This window comes from Parasteatoda tepidariorum, chromosome 7, assembly GCF_982258835.1.
Source record: "Parasteatoda tepidariorum strain Cologne lab strain chromosome 7, Ptep-v5.0, whole genome shotgun sequence".
NCBI classification, from domain to species: domain Eukaryota; kingdom Metazoa; phylum Arthropoda; class Arachnida; order Araneae; family Theridiidae; genus Parasteatoda; species Parasteatoda tepidariorum.
The window spans coordinates 30457246-30481243 of record NC_141761.1 but is presented as its reverse complement, the minus strand read 5'-3'; the positions used below and the strand labels follow the sequence as shown (position 1 = coordinate 30481243).

Genomic DNA, 23998 nt, shown 5'->3' with positions numbered 1-23998 from the left:
AGGGAGGTGTTGGTCGGTACATCCCTAGTTTATGCATATTGTAAAATAAATCACTTTTTGTGAAGTAATTTTACTTTTAAAAAAGCATAATATTTTACAATACGCGTGAAGTCATCAATGGTGAAGTTTTCAGGGAAGAAATGAAAATTTCAAATTGCGAAGCGATCTGAAAACTCCGTGGTTGTCGAGCGTTAGCCAGCAGGGAACGAAACCAAAAACTTAAGCAAATCTAAAAGGTATGATCTTGTATAAATGCATTTAAAAGAGAACGAAAGACAGAACGTCTATTATAGTGACGGCAGAGTTGGATTATACCTTTCGTAGGCCCTAGGCACAGACGTTTATGGGCCCTCCCCTCCTTCCCCCACTCCTCCCCTCTTTTCAAAATATATGCTGAAATTTTCTTCGTATGGAAACGTATTACGCCATTTTCGATGTATTAATTTCAGAAATGACTAAAAGGCGTAAAGCTTACAGTGATTTGTACGATAATTTCGGTTTTCTTGTTCACAAAAATTTGTCAGAATCTGAGATTAAACTAAAAGCGCAAAATTTGGTGAAAATTTACTCATCCGATTTAGAGGAAAACTTTTTAAATGAATTTTTACTATTTTCAAATTTGTATGAACATAAATCTGCACAAGAAATGTTGAAGGCTCAAATTAAAGATAAACTTGTGAATACTATTCCTAACGTTCACATTGCATTAAGAATATATTTGTCGATTCCTGGATTAAATGCAGAAGGAGAAAGATCTTTCTCCAGATTAAAATTGATAAAAAATTATTTGCTTTCAACAATGAATCAAGATCGTTTGGCATCGCTCGCACTTATGTCTATTGAATCCGACATTTTGCGTAGTTTAGAATTCGACAGCATAATACAAGATTTCGTTGAATCCAAAAATCGCAAAAAAGTAATATATTAGATCATAAGATTCTGCAAAATAATTTATTACAGTAAAATATTATATTTTTATTTGTATCTTCATAATTTTGTGCGAAATACACTTGTTGTTTTCAAAGCTAAATTATTTTTGTCAACAAATTTTTTTCTCCCAAGTTTTTCGTAGACCCTAGGCACGTGCCTATAGGTTAATCCGGCCCTGAGTGACGGAGAATATTGAATGACTACAGTCATTAAATTACGCTCATTTTAAAACTAAGCAAATAATTGATGGTAGGTAGTAAGAAAACAATTTCTTCTCTCCATTACCTTAATTTAAATTTCTTTTCAGAACATAGATAACAGCCGTTAATTTTACTGCGATGCCTAAAAAGTGGAAACACAGAAGCTTTAAAAAAATTTTAACATCAAGCAAATCAAATTTTAATAAAAGAAACTTGCTTATAATTATTTTAAATAATGTTTTACCGCCCATTCGACAGTTTATTCTAAATTTCCGTAGCATTATATATATATGATGATTAAAAGTTTCCCCCTTTAGATTTTATCATGATTTAACATGACTTTTGTCATGGTTTGAACTTTTAATCAATTTTCCTCCACAAGTTTAGAATTCACTGTCGGAGGGGTGGTAAACAATTTTTTTTTTTTTGTTAATTTATTTATGATTTTAAATTCACGTTAAATAATATAAGGCGTTATAATGTCGTCAACGTGCTGTGTCAGACCAAGGGAATCGCTTTATTTGAGCTTACAAAATATACGCAGAGGACTTAATTTATTATAAAGCATTCCTATGAGCGATATTACCTTATGGCGAAACATTTTGTGATAAGCAAATTTTAAAACATTACCTTTATGTAACCGCTTTACAATTACTAAGCAGTAAATAAGTTATACTCTAGTTATCATAAATTATGGAATAGAATTTAAAGAAACTTAATCAGACAATTATGGTGTTACAAAAATTATCTTGTGTATGAAACGAATAAATCAGATGTGCCAGTTTGGAATAGAAGAAATACCTACATGGAGTATGATCACCTCTAGCAGCAATACAACACATACAGCGATGCTTCACTGACTTTGTCCTGCCTCCAGTCTTCCAATACATCTCCATCTCAGATCTACGAACAAACGATACCTTGTGGTTATTGTTTCAAATTGGCTTTTCTCAAATTTCTAATTTAAAAAATTCGACTTTTTCAAAATTCAATTTCTCAGAAACTATTCGACCGATTTTGATCAAAATTTGTATTTTCCCATTTAAAAATGCATTAGATTGTGTAAATAGTGTATATTTTACTATTCGAAAGCTTTCCGACTATTATAAAATAAAATAATAAAAACCTACAAAATATTTACTAAAATCATGCATGAAATTATCTTTGGAAAAAAGAATTTTATAATTGTATGCAAAAATTTTTCTATTCACTTAAAAAGTTTCTGAGATATGGTGAAATACGTCGAAAAAAAGTATGCTTAATCAGAAAAAGTGCGTATTTCTTTTTCCTTCTGTTTTCCTAACTTAAGATATCACTTGTACAAATTTATTACCATATTTGAGGTAACCTCTTTCTAACCAGTTCTAGAACATGAAGATCCGATCATTAGATCAAAAATTTTTCAGGTTAGTCCTCTTATTTTTGCACACTGTGCTTCCATTTGAAGTATATGACAGACAATATTGTTGATAGCAGCAAAACCTCCTTCCAATGAAGAGGAATTTTCCCCTTCCTGTACAATTTTTCAAGTTTAAATGATGTTCACTTTCTATATTAATATCAGACACAAATAAAAACGTCTTTCATTTTGTCATCTTTCGTGTTTTCTTTATTTCCAATGGCGGAGAACTAGACATAAAGGGGGAAAAAGACATGAACAAAAAGGAAGAAAACAAAAATAAAATCATTGTCTCATTCGGCCTCGAGCCTCCCAATAACGCTCGACCAAGGAACTCCCACGAAGCGCTCTGCAGTGTGAAATGTGTTGACCATCCATGATGATGTGATCCCCACAGAAATAACAAAAGGGGTCCGGGAGGACCCCAATAGAAAGTGGATGTCCAGCCAGACAGTCATGCCGGGTACAAAGAACCATCTGAACATCGCAACCGCATCACGTCGAGGATACTCCGGAATGCTCAGCTGATCTAAATCTCCCCAACTTTTAAAAGCAGTACGTGTCCTTATATCTCTATATAATCGAGAAGACACTCTGTTCTTAATAAGTCGCTTCATAGTACAAAAAGGAACGTTATAATTCATGAGCTGCAACACCTCAGTGCCTCTCTTCGCCAGTGCGTCTGCCCGCTCATTTCCACTCAGCCCACAATGAGCCGGAACCAACTGCAGAACTGTCGCTTTTCCCAATTGTTCCAGTTTTTTAATGGATAGTTGGCAGTCCCGTATATCCCTAGAAGATGGGACGAGTATGGAGCATATGGACTTGCTAGTAGCTCTGGAATCAGATAAGATAACAGCATTTTGAAATTTATCCCTAAGAACAACCAACTGCTGAAGAGCCATGCGAATAGCTGAAACCTTCCTATCAAATGCGGTTCGGAAACTTCCGATTGGGGCATAAAAAGAAAACAGTTCGCTAAGAACACCTGCTCCAGCGTTCGGTTGGTTATTTGAAAAAGAGCCATCAGTATAAACCCGCAGCCATTCAGGTTCTGGGAATTTGTTGCTTAGAGTCCTAAGAGCAAGGGAGAGAGGAACTTTAGGAGCGGTATCGCGTTTGAGGACTGGGAGTTAGTTGCAAGTCCAGATACTTCCCAATCTCATGGAGCTCAAACCTCGCAGACTTCGAACGAGCTAGGAAGAGAGAAATGACGTCATTTTGACGTCACGTTTCTACTCCTAGGGAAAACCTGAAACCTCGCGCTTTCGAACGGATTTTGCTAACGGGCTGCGATCTTCATTTTTCCTCCCATCTATCGGAAAGCTTTCACCTAACAATTTGCTGGTGAAAGCGATTCGAACGTTCGAATAGGATGCGTTTAACGCTGGGATTAAATTAGATTTCCGATTTCAAAGATAATTTTTACCCAGATATTTTATGATTTTTTATAATCATTTACCTAGATATTTTATGAATATATTTCAGACATAATTTTTTCTCTCACAAATTTATTATTTCATATAATAAATGGATTAAATAATTAGTTTCGGTTTCTAACAGAACTTATAATAAAATCTATAATAATCTTGCACGACTTTAAATAAAACGTGAACATTTTTTCTGTTCCAAATTTTTGCGTATTCTTAGCCATAATATGTTTAGTATAATTATTGCCATGTTTTTATTAACTTTTATTTTAATTACCTCGTAATATTTTCAAAATATCTGCAGAAAAAAAATGGAATTTTTTTCTATAAAAATTGGTGAGTTATGACTGAGATTAGTGCCAAATAAATAAAAAAGATTACTATAACTAAATCGTATAAAATTTAAATAAGAATTACTACAAATTGTATGCTTATTTTTAATCCGCTATGCAATTTTCTATCAGAGATTTGACAGAACTGAAACTTTTAGAATATGATCGGTTTTGTAATTTTTATAAAGTAGTTGATTACTTTAGATGCATAATTAAGAAGCATAATTTCGTTTATTTTCACTTGTCTTTTGAGTTGGGTAGAATATAAGTGGGTAATAAAAAGCATGGAATATGAAGAGCGGAAATTTTTTCGATATAATCGTTTTTGAATTATTATTAAGTTGCAGTTATATTTAGATGCATAATTAAGAAACATTTTTATTATTTTTTTTATTTTTCTGTTCATACTTTAAATGCGAAAATTTCATCTTTTATTTTCTAAGACAAAAAGATATTTTTACTCTTATATCTATCTATAATGCCAAAATATATTCGACAATTTATTTTTTGAAAAATTATCTATTATTTTTAGGAATAAAATTTGTTAAGATTAAGATTAAAAAAATTCTAAAATCACCTTTTTTAAATTTTTTTTGTTGTTAGAAATAGCATTAAAAAAGCAATTGAATAACAAAATCGTTTTAGAGTTATTTCTTAATCTTCTGTTTGACATTTGATCTTTTTAAAATAATTACTCCTTTAATAAAATGGTAAATAATAAGTTTTAGGGTGGAAAAAAAACTTAAGCATTATTTTCTTTTCTGTTTTGAGATTCTCCATTAAGTATCAGCTAAGTTATTCTAAAGATATTCACTTATATTTATTTGTTATTATTAAACTAGCGTTATTATGTTTTTATTCAAGTAATACTTTAAATTATCTTAATGTATGCGATTAATTCTACTTCAAAAAGCTTTTTTCGAATTTTTGCGGCGTGTAAAAAGAGAGAATTTCTTTTGAATTGCTTTAGCATAATTTATTTATATACAGAATGGTAAATCATAAGAAAAAAATATCCTGCGTCAATCAGAAAAACAATTGAGAAAATTTTGTTCTTAAAAATGTGTGCAATAAAAACTAGTTGATATTTGCATCGAGCTAAACTACTAACACTAATTTGTGATAAAATAAAATCACGAATAATCCTTATGGCTAGACCATTTTCCATTGCTGTACAATGGAAATGTATAACTAAAAGTTCTAACTCCCAAAAGTTCTAACAAAGTTTTCATGACTTGGCACCCTTGTCTTCTGAGTTGGATTCCATATAAGACCATAATAAAAAGACCGGAATATAAAGAAAGAAAACTTTTTTAATAAAATTGTTTTTGAATTAATTGTTTTAAAGTTGCTGGTAAATTTAGATGCATAATTAAGAAACCTTTTTTTATTATTTTTTTCCTTAATTTTCCTGTTCTCAATATTCCAAGAAAAAATTATTTATATTTCTAGTCTTATAATTATGACATCGAAATATACTCAAAAATTTGTTTTTTAAATTTTATGAAAAAAAATTGTTAAAATAAACATTTAAAAATTTCTAAAAAAAATAACGTTGTTTTAAATATTTTGTTTAAAAATTGTACTAAAAAAATTCTAGACTAAAGAAAACTTTTTAGTTATTTCTTAAGCTGTTGTTTGACATTTGAATTTTTGAAAATACTTATTGTTAGTATTACAAATTTTAGAGAGAGAAAAAATCAAGCATAATTGTTTTCTCTGTTTTGAGATTTTTTTTTAAATATTAGTTAAGTATTAATAATTTGCTAAGTATTATTAATTTTTAAATATTAACTAATATGTTCTGTGTTACCTGTATTCATTGGTAATTATACTAATCTTCTTTTGGTATTATTCGAATAATATTTTAAGTTATCCTCATTGATGCAATTAATTCTAATTCAAAAAGTCTCTTACAAATTTATGTGGCACTTAAAACAAATATTTTTCCGAATTACTTTTGCATAATTTATTTACATACACAATGGTAAATGATAAGGCAAAAAAATATAAAATCCAGCATCAAATATAAAAACAATTGAGGATATTTTGAAATTGAAAATGTGTTTAATTGAAAGTATTAAAAATACTTGTAACGAGTTAAAACTTTAAAAACGAATTTGTGATATAAAAAAAATCACGAACTGCCCTTATGGTTAGAACGACAATAGTGAAATTGTGTAACTAATAACTCTAGCATGAAATTCTTAAATAAAGTACAACTACTTGGCATCCTTGTCTTCTGAGTTGTGTTTAATGTAAGAGGGTAATGTAAGGCAAAAAATTCATTGCAGAGAATTTTTTTCCAAATCTAGTTCAATATAACAAACCGATTGAAAATACCATTTCCAAAAAAGAGATAAATTATTAAATTTGAAAAATAAATATTGCATTGTTTGAGTTGCGAATTGTAATTTATTATAAAAAAGAAGAAAATAATGTTTTTCTTGAAAAAATAACTTACAATTATTAAAATGTATAAGTTTGCAATTGCGAAAAAAAAGAGGAATCATAACAAAAAAGAAAGTGAAAAATTGAAAAAGCAGTTTCTTTTAAAATTGTAAAGCAAATTTTTTTTAAGATTATTTAAACTAACAATTATTTAAAAAATGCTAGTTTAAAGTTTATTTCATGCATTCTACCGATTTATTAAAGTTTATTTATTGCACGTTATTTTGATACTTATTGTAGCTTTAAAACTAAAAGATCTTAGTGTTATAAAGCATAAAGCTACACATTTTATCAATTGCAAATAATAATAAAAAAAAATAATTATAAATAATAGAAGGTAATAAAGTAATCATAAATATAATAAAAATTTTATGTATGATAAAATAAGTAAAAATAGAAGATTGCAAAATTTTGTGAAATTAAATAACCTTTATTAATCATTAGTTCTTTAAATCTAAAAGCACTCCATAATATACATATAATTTCTAAAGTTTCATAATCTAGTGATAAAATTTCTGATTGACTCAATTTCATTTATTTAAAACAACATTCAAAGTATGATTTTTAGAAAAGGTAATAAATAAAGATGTATTGGATTTGTATTATTGATTTGTATTATTTGACGTATTATTTTTTATTTTAAGAATATTTCTTTTTTTTGGCAAACTGTTAGTAAATATATTTTTAAGTAAATCGATTCTCTAATAATAAATACAATAATGCAAACAAGTTTAAAACGAATACTACATATTAAATTCTTGAAGAAAGATCAAAGATTAAAATATGTAGATATTTATTTTAGACTATGTATGTAACTGTCAAAATGAAAGAAGAATACATTCTCTTTCTGAAAGAACACTGTAAACTCTGGGATAGAGGTCACGACCCCTAAGCGAAGGGAGAACGATTAAAGGATAAACAAAAGCCATTGGTCACTTTCCTATAACTATCGATAAAATACGTCACTTCCTAGGGGGAGGGTCCGAGCCTTTGTTCGAGGGCTGGGATTCCCTTCACCGCTCTCTTCGGGAGTTGCGAGGTTTGGATTTCGTTTTACTATCGGACGGTGGTATAGAATAGACTCCGGGGAATAGTGACGTCACCGTGCGTGTTCGAAAGCTGCAAGGTTTGGGGTCACGGACTAGTAGTGTGTAGGGAGAGTAGTTACAGATCATGTCAACCGTCATCTATGAAAAGGTACCCCGACATAGAGTCGAGTTAACATGTCTTATATATTAGTGAATTGTAGTTGTAATTTTGTAGTGGTAGATACGCTACAGTACTCCCCCACCAGAATTATATCTGTGATAGAATTCGATGAATGGATAACCACTAGTTGAATCATTGCTGTTTTTGTGCGAAGCTGGGAGAGCTGTATTAAGAACACCGTACTTTTTGAGTGCTGAATGTGAGAGGTGTATTAACTTCATAGTCGTAGTCGCTCCTGTGTTGCCTTTAGCAGTCGAGTGTATGCAGGCCGACGTTGTGTGCTCGAGACTGAGTAGCAACAGTGCGAGGAGGTAGATAATGTTGCAGGCACAAGTAGCAAGTCAACTATTCAATGTGGACCATCCAACGAAGTAGACTTACTCAGATCGAAGTGGGCGTTACTGCCCAGGTAGGCGTGTTCACATCACGTCCGAATGTAACCAATGTAGGGAGAGTAGTTACAGATCATGTCAACCGTCATCTATGAGAAGGTACCCCGTCATAGAGTCGAGTTAAGATGTCTTATATATTAGTGAATTGTAGTTGTAATTTTGTAGTGGTAGATACGCTACAAGTGGATTACGTGGCTTCATAACTTTATCCACTGTTACAGGAAGATGAAGAGCATCTCTGAAGCCATGGATTATCTGGACAAAACCATTTTGGGTTTTAAGATTCCGAGGAGAATTTCGATAGTTCATCCAAAAAGCATCATTAAGGTGAAGGAGTTTTTCATAAAGAATTAAAGCTTCTCCTCGGAGACAACCTCCAGTGGTTTAATATTTGTGAGTAGTAACATGAAATCAATGGGTGTAGTTTTAAGTACTGAGTCTGAGGGCCTGGTTTTGAATACATTAAAGACGTCTCCAGAGTAACTGAATGACTGTTCATATAGAGATCACAGATATTCGCCTCATACAATAACGCCCCCTGTAGTTCGTTGCGATCGCGAATTATTTATCATGCTGGTAAAAATTAAATATATTCGAAACAATTTATGTTCTAGCAATGTCTTTTTTCATCGTGCCTGTGAATCATGCCCAAAAATATTTATAACTAAAAAAATGTACCATAATTTTATATTATGCTCTAGTGTATATGCGCATTTTTTTTCTTTATATCAGTGTTTTAGTGAGTGTTAGTCATATCTGTGCAGTTTTTCAACTCATTTTATTACTAATATTAATTTGAAAGGCACTTAAAAAATAATAAAAGAATATCGAGAAAACAAAAAAATTTTGCTAACATTCAAATCAAAGGAAAAAAGGAATATAAGTAGCCAAATCTAATAATCATAGAGGCTAGTAACCATGAACATCGACGTTAGCGATAACGTTTCTTGCTATGCAACATCCAACCCGAATCTTCATTATATTGATTGGCGATCGCAACACTCGAATACGCCATCTGGGGAGAGACCGGATTCATGCCTTTAGCCCTTCTCCCCTCTCCTCTTTTCAGTTGTGTCCCGCAGTGGACTGGTCGTTAAGACACGGTTCCCAGCAGATCCCCAAAGTCAAGCATCACTGGCTGCGGTCAGTGTGCAGGTGGGTGACCACTTGGATCAGTCTGCGTAGGGACCAAGGGTGTGCGGTATTGGTCCTTGTTAAACTGTGCTACCGTAAAGTGCTCGACTTCGTGTGCAGGTCGTTGGGCTACCGATGCAGGGATGCCATCCCCTCTGTTGAGGATCAAAATTGTGATGGCATGTCTTTGGATCATCCTCAGGGATGTTTCCCAGACCGTCGCCAATAGCCAATTGTGTAGCTCTAGTGCGACGTAAATGAACTACAACAAATCTTTTCAGTTGTATAAGAATGTACTACGATATTTTCCCTTTTCTTAATATTTTTCCTTTTCATTTAATAAAAATATTTTTTAAAATTTCCGTGATACTTTTCTTTAGAACTATGTTTAATGCAGTTTTCAGTTCCATATAGTTTTCCAAGTTAAAAGATTTTAATCTATATGAAAATCAAGAGAGAATCTAACGTACTTCCTTCCTCTATGACTTTCCACACGCTAATGGGGAAAGCATGTGAAGTGTTGCCATAGGTAGAGAGTTCTGCTCTACGCCACCTGCAGTCTATTTCGATCGTCAATACGAGCAATACAGCAATGTTACAACTAAACCTAAACAGTGGCAAGTTTGAAAGTTATTTTAATTTTTTAAATGTTTGCTGTTCCTAATTTTTGTATTCTGACAAATTTTTGTTTCAATTGCAAAGAATTATTTTATTTTGAACAATAGTAAATTTATAATACTATTATTTGCCTGCTGCTGAAACTTTACTTCTGAGCGAAGGTTGTGTAAGTAGATAGCCTTTCAAGTAATATTTAGGTATGCCTGTTAGCTGACGAATTTGTAAAAAATTATTTCTAGTTTAAATTTAGAATACGAGGCTTGCTTTAAACTTCCAGCTTTTCTTATTTTTAACTTCACGTTAGTTTTAAAATATTTAATATTATTTAGTCAAATTCTTACTTAGTTTTTTTAAGTTGTTTACAACGAAATCCATTTTTCTCAAATGTTAGATTTGTTTATCTAAATTAAATGTAGTTTATTCTATATTCAGTTATATTCTTGTTGAATGTATGTTTAGAAAAATATTTTAAATCTGTTGTCTAATACTCAATAAATATTCCATGTAGTCTATAAATAGGGTTTTAGGTTTAAGCTCTAATTTTATGTACTAAGATTCGGGGAAAGACGTAGCAGTCTACCTCAATATTTAAAAGTACTGTAATTATTATAAGTTTTAATTTAAGTAAGGAAATGACAATCTGTCACAGGGTTGGCAAGTTTTTGACACATGATGGTTTTTACCGGTTTATACCATGGTTTTTACCATCATGTCAAAAACCCATAGTTTTGGTAAAACTGTTTTTTTTTTTAGTTTAACTGATTATAAGTTGAAATTAATTCATTTTTAGGCGATAAAATTAGAAAAAAAGTTGTTAAAAGATATTTAAGAACAGATTCTTGCATTTTCCCAACATGATTATATCAGAACATACTATTTGAAGTATATTAGGATTAAATATTAGGATGATAAACAAAATTTTCAACATTTCCAAGCATCATTTTGTTTCACATATTACGTTACTGAAGAATGTCAAGTCATTCTTGACTTAGTTTGTTAGTTGTAGTTACAAGTTTTGTTAAGCTTAATTCTAATATTTAAGAAATGCCAAATTTTAAATTCTTCTTTTTAGTTCTTGAATTTATTAATAGTTCCAAGCTTTTTTGTTTGTTTGTTCTTTTCTAACAATTAAGAAGTGCAAAATTTTGAATCCTTTGCAAATCAAGCTATAATGATAAAAGTATCACTATTTTCAATAAGTATATAACAATATTTCTGTATGAATGTATATTCTTCTGTAAGAATACATGTATATAGTTGCAAAATCAATAGCATTCATTTATAAAGGCAATTATGTGAAAATAATATATTGTCCGCTATATGCCATAAATTAAAGAAAACAGTAGGTTTTTGACGGTTTTTTCCTGTAAAAACACCGTTTTTACCACTGTCATGTCAAAAACCTGTTTTTGACGGCAAAAACCCACCCTGATCTGTCAGTTTCCTGGAAAGATTTCCATATGATGTGCAGCAGAATAATTGCTAAGTCTTTGCGATTTGCAGGCAGTTGTCTGTGAGAAACTAAAAACGAAAAGATTGAAGAAGGGCATAATATACAACTTGAAGGGCATAATTTGCAGACACTCTCAACAGGGTTGGGTTTTTGACGTCAAAAAGTGGTTTTTGACATGACAAGGGTATAATACTGGTTTAAACCGTCAAAAACCCGTCAAAAATGTCAAAAACTAAAGTTTGCCAAGAAAATATATAAACTTCAAAACTACCAACAGTTGCCATGCATTATATTAAAATTTAATTATACTATGGGTAATCAGCAGGTTTTAAAATATTTTTTAATTAAAATTAAGGTAAAATAACAGATTTAAAATCTCAGAAATTTATATTCAAATGCATGTGCAGAAAAATTTTGCACAAAATTTTTTTAAATATTTATATTTTGAAAAAAAAAATTTTTTTTTTGATACTTAAGAAAATTAAAAGTTTATTACTATGCATTTTTGACATATAAGGAACATATAACTAATATTTATAAGGAACTTACAAGTTATGTTGTATAAATACAAACTTGATACAAGTGTATGAAATTTTTTTTAATGTTATACCGAATATCTTTATTATCCAGTATGTTAATTTGAATTTAAAAGTATTTATATTTGGGAATAATGATAAATATAATTCATATTGTTTATTATATTTATTTATAATTATTACACTTATCATTTTAAAACAATTTTTACCTCTTAATTTTTTCCCCCACTTGTATTAAGAATACAAATAATGCATATCTTGAAAGCAAGAAGTAATTATTCAACAGCTGAATATTTAGATATTCAACAAAACTATGTAGTATTCAGCAAAATGAAATTCACAAGTATTTGGATAAACTAAATTTTCAGCATAGTACTAAATGAATAGGCTGAATATACTGTAAATCGATACTAACTACTCTGTGTATTTAACAGAAAGCACTTAAATTTGTATTGTCTTATGTTAAAAAGATTATTAAGAAGATTTAAAAGAATATTAAAAAGATTTTTCTTTAAAAGATGTCTAATGTACAAAACTGCTAATGTTTATCTTTAAAAATTTCTAATTTTTAGTATAATCTATACTATACACTAAATTTGATTATAAATAAATTTCTTAATAATATCACTGCAGATTTTCAATAACACATGAAAATGAATACATAATATTACAAAAGATGTGAGCTTTCAAAAGTACAAGATTTTGGTTACTATTCAAAATATAAGTGTTTCTTCAAAATTTTAAATTTATTTTTTCTAGAACATATTTAGAAACACTATCCTTTATAAAAAAAATATATAAATTTTATGTATTAATTAAATTTCACATATGAATATAGGTTTTTGACATTTTCGACATTTTTGACAGTGAGGTTTTTGACGTGACGGTTTAAACCATGGTTTAAACTGTCAAAAACTGTCACATGTCAAAAACCTGCCAACCCTGACTCTCAAACAAACTTCTGCATATTTTTTTTTTTAATTTGCAAATTTTTAAGTCTATTTGGCTCCTTGGCGATATTTGCTACCAAGATAGATTACAATGCAAAAATACCCTCTGGTACCCGGAAATAATTGGATGGGGACAACTCCGTATCGTGATTTGACACGCCAACTACAATCACCACAATGCTATTAAATTTGTAATTTTTTTTTTACAAAAAATGTTGCATATTGAATATGCTGAGGTTGGTTATGCCAACATGTCTAAATATTTGGATTTGTGGCTCCTTATTTGTTGATATAGTGCAAGTGGTACTTCAATCAAAAAGTAGTATATGGTTAGACGACACTACTTTCATAATTTGTAATAGTTTTTATTTTTGTAACAGGTGAATTATGGCGCAATTTAAATTAGAAAATGAACTTTCTAATGCTTTAAGCCACAATGCTCCATTACGCCAAGGCCCGGCTCCTAGGTGGCAAAAAAAGACTTTGCAAGATACATCTTCTGTTGATATGTCTTTCAATACATCAAGTAACAATTCAACCTTAAATATTTCATTAAACAGAAGCGCTTTTAAAGCTAATCCCAGTCCTGGTAGAAATGTCTCTTCTCTCGGTGTGGGGAATGCCAAAACCTCAACAAAGTCCTCAAAATCACCTATTGGTATGTATTTGTCAATTGTTTTGTTTCTTAAAAGTTTAATGTTTTTATTTTTATTAGAATCATTTTTTAAAAGTGATTTTCTCAAGAGAATTAGAATCTTGCATGGTTTGATGCAGATGCTAGAGACATTGTTGTCTGAAAATAAAATTTATATTAAAATAATTTTCATATTAATTTAAACTGATCAGGGGTCTGTTTAGTAGAAATTTGGGTGCGTTAGCTGACCCTTCACAAAATATTTAATCTTAAAATCGGACCCTTCACAAAATGATTTTTCTTTTAATCGGACCCTCCACAAATTTGTTTTTCACTATTGTTTTGTTAATCGAATAAACCCTTTCCAGGGGGAGAAAGAAAAACGAATTAAGTTTGTTTTGTTTGAAGTTTGTATAGTAGGCTAAATATCAAATATTTGTATGTTGCATCTCTAATTTAGAAGCAGCATTTGCTGTTTATTTTTGGAAATTTATTTATTTTTCTAGTTTTAGTGTTGAGAATAATCTTGTATCTATTTACTATTTAAAAACTCCTTGAAAATGTTTTTGTTTAATAACAGGACCCTATTTGCACAAATTCATAAAAGCAGGACCCTGGTTGAAGGACCTTAATATAAAACAATTTTTTTAAAATTAAAATGCACTTAAAAATGTTACTCATTTGGTATAAAATTGAATCTTCATAATACTATGAGATTTCCCTTGCTTACTACGCAGTCATAAATTTCGGCATACATACCAAGGTACACATAAAGTGCACCTGCATGTGTTTGATTATATTATTTTTAAATATGAAATAAATGTAACTTTAAAAGCTTCAACAGCTAAACTATATAATATATAAAATTAGTTACACTTTCAACAAGTGGATTTAGCATTTTTTATTGGATTTAGTATATTTTTGATTTAGCAAAAATCACTTCTGTTTATGTAGAGTTCTACCCAAATAACTTACATGATCTGCATGTGTTGCTGAATCAACAGAAAGCTTAAATATCCACAAATTTGTCCTTTCACAGTGAATTTAAAACTATAAATTTTCTTATAAACTGTTTTTTAGAAGCTAAAAAGCGAAGGTCTACCAGGGATCTGTCAAGGGCAAATTTACCACCGTTTAGCGGTGCCTTCACAAATTCAAACGGTAGTTCGCAAAATACTTTTAAAAAGGAAAGTTCAAAAATTCTCACCCTTCTGCTTTTTTAAATTTTGTTTTTGTATCCCTGTAAAAACAATAAACCTGGAGTTAATTATGCATTTCGATTTGTAATGGAACCCGCCCGTGGTTTGCTATTACGACGTAGTTAAATTCGCTTCCTACATGGTTTGAAAGAAAAGCATTTTTCCTCCCGGTGCCAGGCTGAAGGCATGCTAAGATTCCGAAAATTAAATTTAAACATTATTCTAAATTTATTCTAATAGACCTTTATTATTTGAACAATTTATTGTGTCTGAAATTTATATTTTTTTCTTTATATTTCATGTTAGCTAAAGGTAGTATCGATCATGATCAATAAAGGTAGTATCGATCATGATCAATAAAGGTAGTATCGATCATGATCAATAAAGGTAGTATAGTATCAATCAATATTTTTGGTACAGATTTCATTTTGACATACCTAAGCATAAAATTATAATTTATAAAATAAGTCTTACGAATTTAAATTAATTTTTATTCACAAATTAACAAATTTCATATTCTAATCAATGTACATTTTTTTTTAAATATTTGAACTGAAAATCATGAATATTTTATAGTACATTATTTTCAATTATAGGGGATTTATTTTATATGAATGTAAGTTTTCAAATGTGAATGTTATAGCAAAGGGTTTCAAATGTATGATGCCCCTATAGACATTACAATATTAAAAAAATTGCAGCAAAATATTTGTTTTTTGTGCCAAACATGGTCATATTATAGAATTTTGTTGAATTTCTGAATATTGCTTAAACAATAATGGATATAATATAAAGTTTCTAAATAGAAAAAGCTACCCATATAATAAAAATTATTACAATAATAGAACTCAACCTCATTTAAATCCTAAAGTTACTTGCCATAATCCTAATCTTATCTTAATCCTAATATAATCTGAATCCCTTATAATCTTAATTTAAACTAGATTTTAGCTAAAATATTGCTGACGCATAGTATTTTAATTTAGTACACAAAGTCTACAAATGTTACATGTACACTGATGGAATTACCCTATTATATGTATATTTAAATCAATCCACTATAGGATTTGAGATATTTTAATATTAATTTCAGTTCTTTTTTAATACACTAGTGAAACTGTTTGCAAGCTAACTTCTCACTGTAAGTAGAGACATTAATATTCATTACTTCAATTAGGATAGAGATTAGTAAGGTTAATGATAAGGCTTGGATAAATCAAGCTGATTGTTGTATTCAATTTTAATTTGAGTTGGTTTTAATTTGTTTTAGATGAACTGACCAGACGGCTTACTCCTGGGAGAAAATCAGATCGAAAAAGTCCTTTACCTGAACAAATGGGTGATCGATTCATCCCTAACAGAAGTGCTATGCAATTTGATTTGGCGCATTATATGGTTTTTATACTTTGCTAGTATTTTTTTTTTTGTATTTTGATATTTAAATGCTAGCCATGATAATGTATTTTGTTCTACAAATCTTTTTCCAATAATAGTTTGGGTGATGTAAGTAAATTTCAATACATTGAAATGTAACTTGTTTTTGTACCAATGAATAGTATGTACAAATGTTTATACAAATGTGTATCTGTATGCGAGCGATAGGGATTTATAAATTACGCATCTTGATTTATATTCAGTGTTTTTCGAATTTCAAATTTTGATTTTTTTTAATCAATTCACTTTAAAAGGATAAACATATCATACAAATGCAATAATTTTTATTCCTGCTATTCACATCAAAATAGTTAATTTAAAAAAAAATATTGACTTTCTCGAGCATTTTTTATCACTTCAAAAAAAAGTAAATTTAATATATCGATTTCCTCAAGCATTTTTTTATATCTCAGAAATTGTCCAACTCTCTGTCAAGAATTGAAGTCTCTATGTTTATTTTTAAATACTTGCATTTTTGTTGAGTTATTCGATAATTAGACATTTATACAGTTACCTTTTAAATATTTTTTTAAAAATTATAACACATTACAAAAAGCATGTTAAACACAATAAATTAACTCTTCTTACATTTCTAAAAATATCACAGGATAGACAGACTTTTAAACAAAAAACAGAACTTCTAAGAAAACATTCATTATTTTTTAAATGCTGAACAAAGTTTAAAGCAATTTAGCTTGCTTATTTTTCAAACATAAGCAAAACTTATAGCAATTTTAACATTTCTTAAAATTTCAGTAAAAATATCAATGTTAAAATCTGATTCTACTTAAACAATATCAATAACTCCATTTTTTTCTTCCTTTTTCATGAACATAATAAAATTGTACTTCAATATGCTTATAATTTTTTTGTAAAGTTTCTCTATTTAGCTGATGTTTATGTAAGAGCTTCAGAATTATCTTCATAAACTTTGATAGGTTGAAAAGTCTCAATAAAAATATTACTAACAAAATTTATTTCGGTTACAGCTTAAGACAGTACAATATATTCTGTAAACTTTGTTTTGCTCCCCCCCCCCATGAATTGGATTTCTAAATAATTCAATTACTAAACCAGTATTGAAAAAATAACCCAAGGAACATAAGCAAAAATAAATAAAACGAATTAAGTCAATATGTTTCAGACGCTTAAAAAATACATACCTATTCTCAAGCCTTGTCAATGTGAAGGAGAATGTACAAAAGTGATTAGAAAGTATAAAATGTAAAATTGCCCATCAAAAACCGAAAGAGAAACAAAAAAAAGAAAAGAAAAAAGAGCCAAGAGGGGCAAATCAGGGTAAAATGTATTTCAATGCACTAGGGAAAGGTTTTGAGGAACTGATGTCTTCAGCAAGGGATTCATCATTCATAAGAATAAAACAACGTTCCAGGGCATCTAGATGAGCTTCTGTATTTTGGCATTTTCAAAATTTAATTTATGCCCAAGATTCCAGTAATGTGCAACTTTGAGTTGCTAGCAATAGTAAATTTAAATGTATTTAACAAATCAATAGTTCTTGCTTATGTATTATTAAAAATACTTAATAAAAAGTATTTAAATATTATTTGAAGCTTATCACATAAATTAAACACTATTGCTAAATGTACAGAAGAAAACACCTAATTTTGCAATTTAGTGTTCATTCAGTGAATTTTAAAAACATTTAAGGGAATTTCTACTTTACAAATATTTTTATATTCAATTCCTTTTGCTAATTATATGTATTAAAAAAGGTTATTAATGAGTCTTTAAAGTTAAAGTACATCAAGAATGAAAATTTATGTTGTGCACATTCTTCCTATTTTTGAATTTCCAATCTTTCTAATTCCTACTTTCTGAAGTTGGCGGTTATGCAAGTAATAATATTGTTTTAAATTGTAGGTATTTTTTGATTCGAAATGAAATTAAAGTGATTTCTTAATATAATGTGGCCATTAATTTTTTTTTATTCATTTATGCATATACGAATTAAGTATTAAAATTTTGTGAAATAAGCCTAATAAGAAGTAGATCATTTATAAAAATTATAATTTTCTGAACAAAAAATTTTGCTGTAATCAATGATTATATTAACCCCTTCATTAACTTTTTAGCTTAAGTTTGAGGTAGTATTTTTATATGAAGTCAAAATGAAGTCTCCCGCTCCTTGGGCGTATAGAATATTTAAAAATCTATTTTTGTTTTTATTTACGGATTCACATTACTAATTTAAACTTAAAGTAAAAATCTTTATGGGAAATTTTTTTATCAGAGTATATTTAATTGACAGTATCTATAATTAAAGAGAAATTAATTCTTAAAAATAATCAGATTATTCAACCTTTTGTTGTTGGTGCCTAATATACCAATGTTATGCATTGTGTAGCAAAAAAATTCTAACAAAGTTAATGCATCATATAACAGAAGTTAACTAATTTCTTTTAAATTTGTGTGTTCAATTATTTTTGATCAATAATATATTTTATCATTTAAAAAAATATCAAGCAATATCAATACGTTTGGCAGGGCTGTAAGAAAAATTTTTTTTTCTTTCCGGGTTCTATTTTTTTTTTTTGTATTTAATAAGGTTTTGTCAAACTTGAGTTATTTTTTTTTTTTTTTTTTTAAATCTTGGAGTAAGTCTTGCTCTATTAATAAATACAGGATATCTGTGCACCTGAAAAGTCATGAAAAATCAGGGAAAGTCCTGAATTTCGATGTTGAACAATATTTGTCATGATCTTAACTATTTTTTTAAAAAAAATCCTGGAAATTCATGGATTTAGGTTTCCAAAAAATTTAATTTTTAAAATGCAATTCCCCCCCCCCCCTATTTCATGGTGTTTCGAATATCTGAATTTGTAACAAAATCTCCACTCAGTCCTATTTTATTACCATATAAAATGTTTTATCATGTTCTTTAAAAGTTCTGGTGTTTTTTCAAAAAATGAAGGAAAGAACATCATTTCTGGAGCGAAATATCTTTTAAACTTTGATTTCAAAATATTTTTTATTTTATCAATTTAAAATTCTAGCTGAAGCAAGCCAGTCATTGGCGAATATTTTTTTTTCTTCCGAAATGAGAACAGAAACATCATGAGTATTTCTTTCCTTTCAATGAACAAGAAAAGTATTCCTCAGAAGAAAAAAAAGATAAAATTATTTGCTTATTTTTCCAGCTGTTTTATTGCTTCAACTCTTTCTTTACTCTGTTTTTTAAATTTAAAATTATTAGTATTAATTAAAATGCTGTAGTTCACAGAAAGTTTTAAATTTTATTAGTTTGTGCTTCAGTAGTAATGGGATATTTTAGATAGAAGACTTGCGCCCTCTATTGCTAAAAATTTCGATGAATGTTTGCACTTTTGAAAAGGAGCTCAGCTCCTTTTACTAATAAATAAATTTTAATTGGTTTCAAAATCTACTCTTATTCTGTACTATATTTTGTTAATTTATCTATTTTTAAGAAAGTCATATTAAAAATCGTTTGTCTGCATTATTTTATTTTGCCGCACCCTAAAGGTACTAAGGCAATAGGTTTTTGTGGTCCCTTTGAAACAAAATTTTACTCTCTTTGAAGTAAAAGTTTAATGTACGGTAAAATCTGCATACATTCATGTGTTATTGTAATTTGACGTTAAAATTTAATTTGTTGACTTTTAGATTTTTAAGTGGTCTATTTTGTATAACATCCTCAGCAAATTTACATAACATTTTCATATACAGTGAAACCTGCTTTTGTGCGGTCCTTTTCTATGCGATTTTGTTTTTGTGCGATTTTATTTTTGTGCCATTTTTTTGTGCGATTTATTTTAATGTGGTATATGAATCTTAGCGGCGTTAGCGCCAGTTTAATGTTTCCTATCAAAGTGCATATAAATGTTGTGGACGAACTCTAATTGCGTGGTCTCCTTGACAGCGATGTATCTGGACTTCGCAATGCTCTGTTTATTTATTTTCATTAGTTCATTTATTATCAACTCCATTTTCTCTTCTGTTTAAAATTTATTCTACGCTAAACAAGTTGAAGTAAGTCAGTAGAAAATTGTCTGCTGTGTTAAAATACTTTGTATTTTAGAATTAAACCATTATTTTTATTTTGTAAATTCTCGTCTGCGCGTATCTCAAATACTATACGCTTCGTATTCAGAGTTTTATACACAATTCATGTGATTAAGGATTCATTTTATAATGAGATAAAGGTAAATAAATCAATTACTTTTGTTTCTATTTATATGTAGTTTTTATAATTTTTTTTTATTTCTTAATCATAAATACTCCCTTAAATGGACAAGAAGAACCAGAGTCTATAACAGCAGGTAAAATATATGCAGAGATCCATATTTCGAAAAAATTGGAAACGCATTTTCTTAAAATAGATACCAATGTGGAAAGACGCTTAAAATTCCAAAAAGAGCTGAGATCATGCATGTCTCACTAACGTGACGTTTACAAGCAATTGACCAGTCGACCGTCGTCACAAAAACTGATCACTGACCTTATGGTACCAAAAAACAAGTCAATTGAAATCCTATCTTCAAGCGACGAAAGCGATTTTCAACCAATTCATCACAAGAAGATGTGCGTTTTGGATTCCGACGAATAGCAGCAAACTATTTAATGTATAATTTGAGAACTTCTCCATGTATATGTACAATGAAGAATTAAATATTTTTACAATTTCTTTAGGTCTGATTTAATTATTTAATTTAATTGAAAGCGTCCTCTCATCTATTTCATGAATCATTGATGTATTTTCTGAGTTCGACTTTTTTTATGCGGTTCCTATCCACCGCACAAAAAAAAAAGTTTTACTGTATATGTTTTTAATTTTAAATATTTTTATAGTGTTTTTTTTGTTTTCTTTTGTTACAGCATTGTAGATTATATTTATCGTTATTTTGAAAGAGCCTCATTATTTTGAGTTTTCAGGTTACTAAAGGAAGTGAAGATGAAAATTTAAGCCCTAATAGCTCTCATTATAGGAAAACTATGAGTGAAAACTTGTTAGGTGAAGATATATCGAATTGTCGAATTTTAGCTTATCAAAACAAAGCACCCCAAGCTCCCACAGGTGTGTTGTCAAGAAGACTATATTATTTGTGCTCCCTTTCCGATGTTTTATAATAATGCCCGATTTTTAATTAATGTATTTATATTTAGGTCATGCAAATGCTTTGAAAATACTTTACAGTTCCACTAAAAATCCAGGTTCTACCAAGAAAGCAACTCGTCACATACCTCAAAATCCTGATCGAATTCTTGATGCTCCTGAAATATTAGATGATTACTGTAAGTACTATTTGTAAAGGAAAATTAGATTGCATTACAATTTGTTAATAATGATAATTTGTTAATACATAATTTGTAATAGAGGAGAAAATTTTCATTATCATTCATTTCCAGTGTTTTCACTACAGCGCGAGAATCTCGCTTATTTTTTTTCTTTTCTCTCATTAAAAAATTATTAATGCGAGAAGATGCACGCACTCTATTAATCAATTTCAAAATGCTTGAATTTTGGAAAAAATTAGTCTTCTGCCATTTTGAATAAAATCCGTTTCACTTTTCTTCCTTGATCTTTCATTATTTTCAACATGGATCCCTGTTATCTAGCTTCTCTATTTACCAGTATTGTTCTGAACCAGTGCGAACAGCAGAACACAATGCCCCCCCCCCCCGAATGACAGAACACCTTTCAGAACACATTTTTCTGCAACCAAGTGTTCACGGAAGGTTAGATTACTTCATGTAAGACGAAGGTAAGATTACTTCATGTAAGACGAAGGTAAGATTACTTCATGTAAGACGAAGGTAAGATTTCTTCATGTAAGACGTTTAAATTTTTTTCAATGCTACAAATTTACTTAGTGATTCCAAATTGTTCAGCATCTGTTGCAAGACCATTTAGCACTCAAAACCGAATTAAGACAAAATATACAAATGACTGATAAACATTTGAGCAACCTAATGAGAAAAGCTGATGAAAAAGTAATTATAGAACGTTTTCCATATGATGATGCAGCAAAAATATTCAATGCTTTAAAAATTAGAAGATGTTAAAAACGTATTATAATTAAAGAAATAACTTTTCTCCAAGTCTATTCGCGTTTTTTTAATTTTTAGAAATCTCGCTTAACTTTTTGAGGTCTCACTCTGTTTTTGAGAAAGGGTGAGAAATTCTCTCTCATTTTTTTTTCTGTAATGAAAACACTGATTTCATTAATTTTTTAAAGTTAATTCAAATTTTTAAACGTGGATTTTAAAAATTTTTGTATTTGAGAAATTAAAATATTTTATTTCATAAAAATAACTTTGAAAAAATGCATGACTGATTCAGATTTGCTGCTAATTCAGATTTGTTTACATTACATTTGGTAGTGTGTGTGTTAAGGTATTACATTTTATTTGCATCGAAATATAAAATTTTATCCTTTTGCAAGTGTTTTTTTTTTTTTAAATTTTTTTTACAAATTCTGATTTATTTTGCCTAAATTTATTTGAAGAGGTAAGTATTTTCATATTTAACGTAATTTATTCTTTTTGAGTGTAATTATTCTTGAATCAGTTCTCTATTTGTCAAGTCTCCTCTTTTAAAACAGAATTGTCCTTTATTTAAAAGATGAACAAAGTGTTCCCTCTTTTAAGGAAACTAAAGTTTTTTTGAGCACATTGCTCCTTATAGACTATAACCACACGTACTTCATTTTCAAGTATAGTTTACAGGTTTAGAAAAAAAGAAAATCTTTAGTAACACAAATCTTTTTTTTTTTGTGGCTTTTTAGATCTGAATCTTATAGACTGGAGTTCTGCTAATGTTTTGGCTGTTGCACTGCATGGATCTCTCTATCTTTGGAATGCAAGCTCTGGTGAAATTAACCAACTTTTAGACATGCCTGAACATGAGGAATACATATCTTCAGTATCGTGGTTAAATGAAGGAAATGTTCTGGCTGTAGGGATTAGCACTTCTGAAATTCAGCTATGGGATGTCAGTGCCGAAAAGAGAATTCGGACCATGAAGAGTCACACTACCAGAGTACCATCACTATCATGGAATTCTTATATATTATCTAGGTAAATAAAATTTTAAATTGCATTCTATTAATATAATTTTTAAACGTTTAAAGCTATTCAACATGGTAAATTAACAAATAATACCACATAAATGTACTTAAATTTTTGTCTTGTTTTCTCAAGTTGTTTAGCTTTACTCATAAGTAGGTCAAAGTTTAATCTTCTTTACCTCGAGTGTTTTATTAAAAAAGTGTTAACAACAGTTCCTCTCTTTCTTTTTTTAAATAAAAGAAAAATCTTAATTTGCATGAGAGTAAATTGGTTTTTTTTATTGGTCATCTTATTTTAATTACTTTATCTTCAAGGATGTGGAGTGCTTTTAAAAAGTGCTTAAAGATACTTATTTTTGATTTAGGTTTTTTAACAGCCTTTGAAGGAGCTTTTTTTATTCAGGGTTTATAAAAAGTGCCTAATTTTCTATCTTTCAAAATGGCATTTTTTCTTTGCTGTGTCGATTATCATATATTACAAAAAAAATCGAGATTTTCACAATTTTCTCTGCAATATTTATCAAAACTAGTTATTTTATCACGATTATGTCAAGTTTTTTAAAATGTTTTTGCATTTTGTTGATTTTATGTTTATAAATTTAGAACTTTGAACGATAGAGAAAATTTTTTTTATTGCTGCACATTTGC

At 29.2% G+C, this 23998-nt stretch overlaps 2 protein-coding genes across 3 annotated transcripts in view; one reads left to right on the top strand and one right to left on the bottom strand.

Moving 5' to 3' along the window:
- Positions 1–2822: 2822 nt before the first annotated feature.
- On the bottom strand, positions 2823–3434 carry LOC147806977 (uncharacterized). The gene has a single exon (XM_087168727.1). It carries the CDS (start codon positions 3432–3434, stop codon positions 2823–2825), a length of 612 nt encoding a protein of 203 aa, XP_087024853.1.
- A 6598-nt stretch (positions 3435–10032) lies between these two features.
- fzy (cell division cycle 20 protein fzy) overlaps positions 10033–23998 on the top strand; it is a 30954-nt gene continuing 16988 nt past the window's right edge. Inside the window, exons 1-6 of one of the 2 annotated variants that reach the window (XM_071183661.2) lie at positions 10033–10261; positions 13415–13692; positions 16138–16262; positions 21216–21357; positions 21447–21575; positions 23069–23360. In XM_071183661.2, coding sequence (XP_071039762.1) covers positions 13422–13692; positions 16138–16262; positions 21216–21357; positions 21447–21575; positions 23069–23360 — 959 coding nt within the window. In that variant the 5' untranslated portion in view covers positions 10033–10261; positions 13415–13421. Of the gene's footprint in view, positions 10293–13414; positions 13693–16137; positions 16263–21215; positions 21358–21446; positions 21576–23068; positions 23361–23998 lie in introns of both variants that reach the window. The other variant, XM_071183662.2, reaches the window with a different exon arrangement.

Excerpts from the sequence above, each read along its gene's own strand:
- LOC147806977 (XM_087168727.1), bottom strand. The coding sequence starts at position 3,434 with ATGGCTCTTCAGCAGTTGGTTGTTCTTAGGGATAAATTTCAAAATGCT.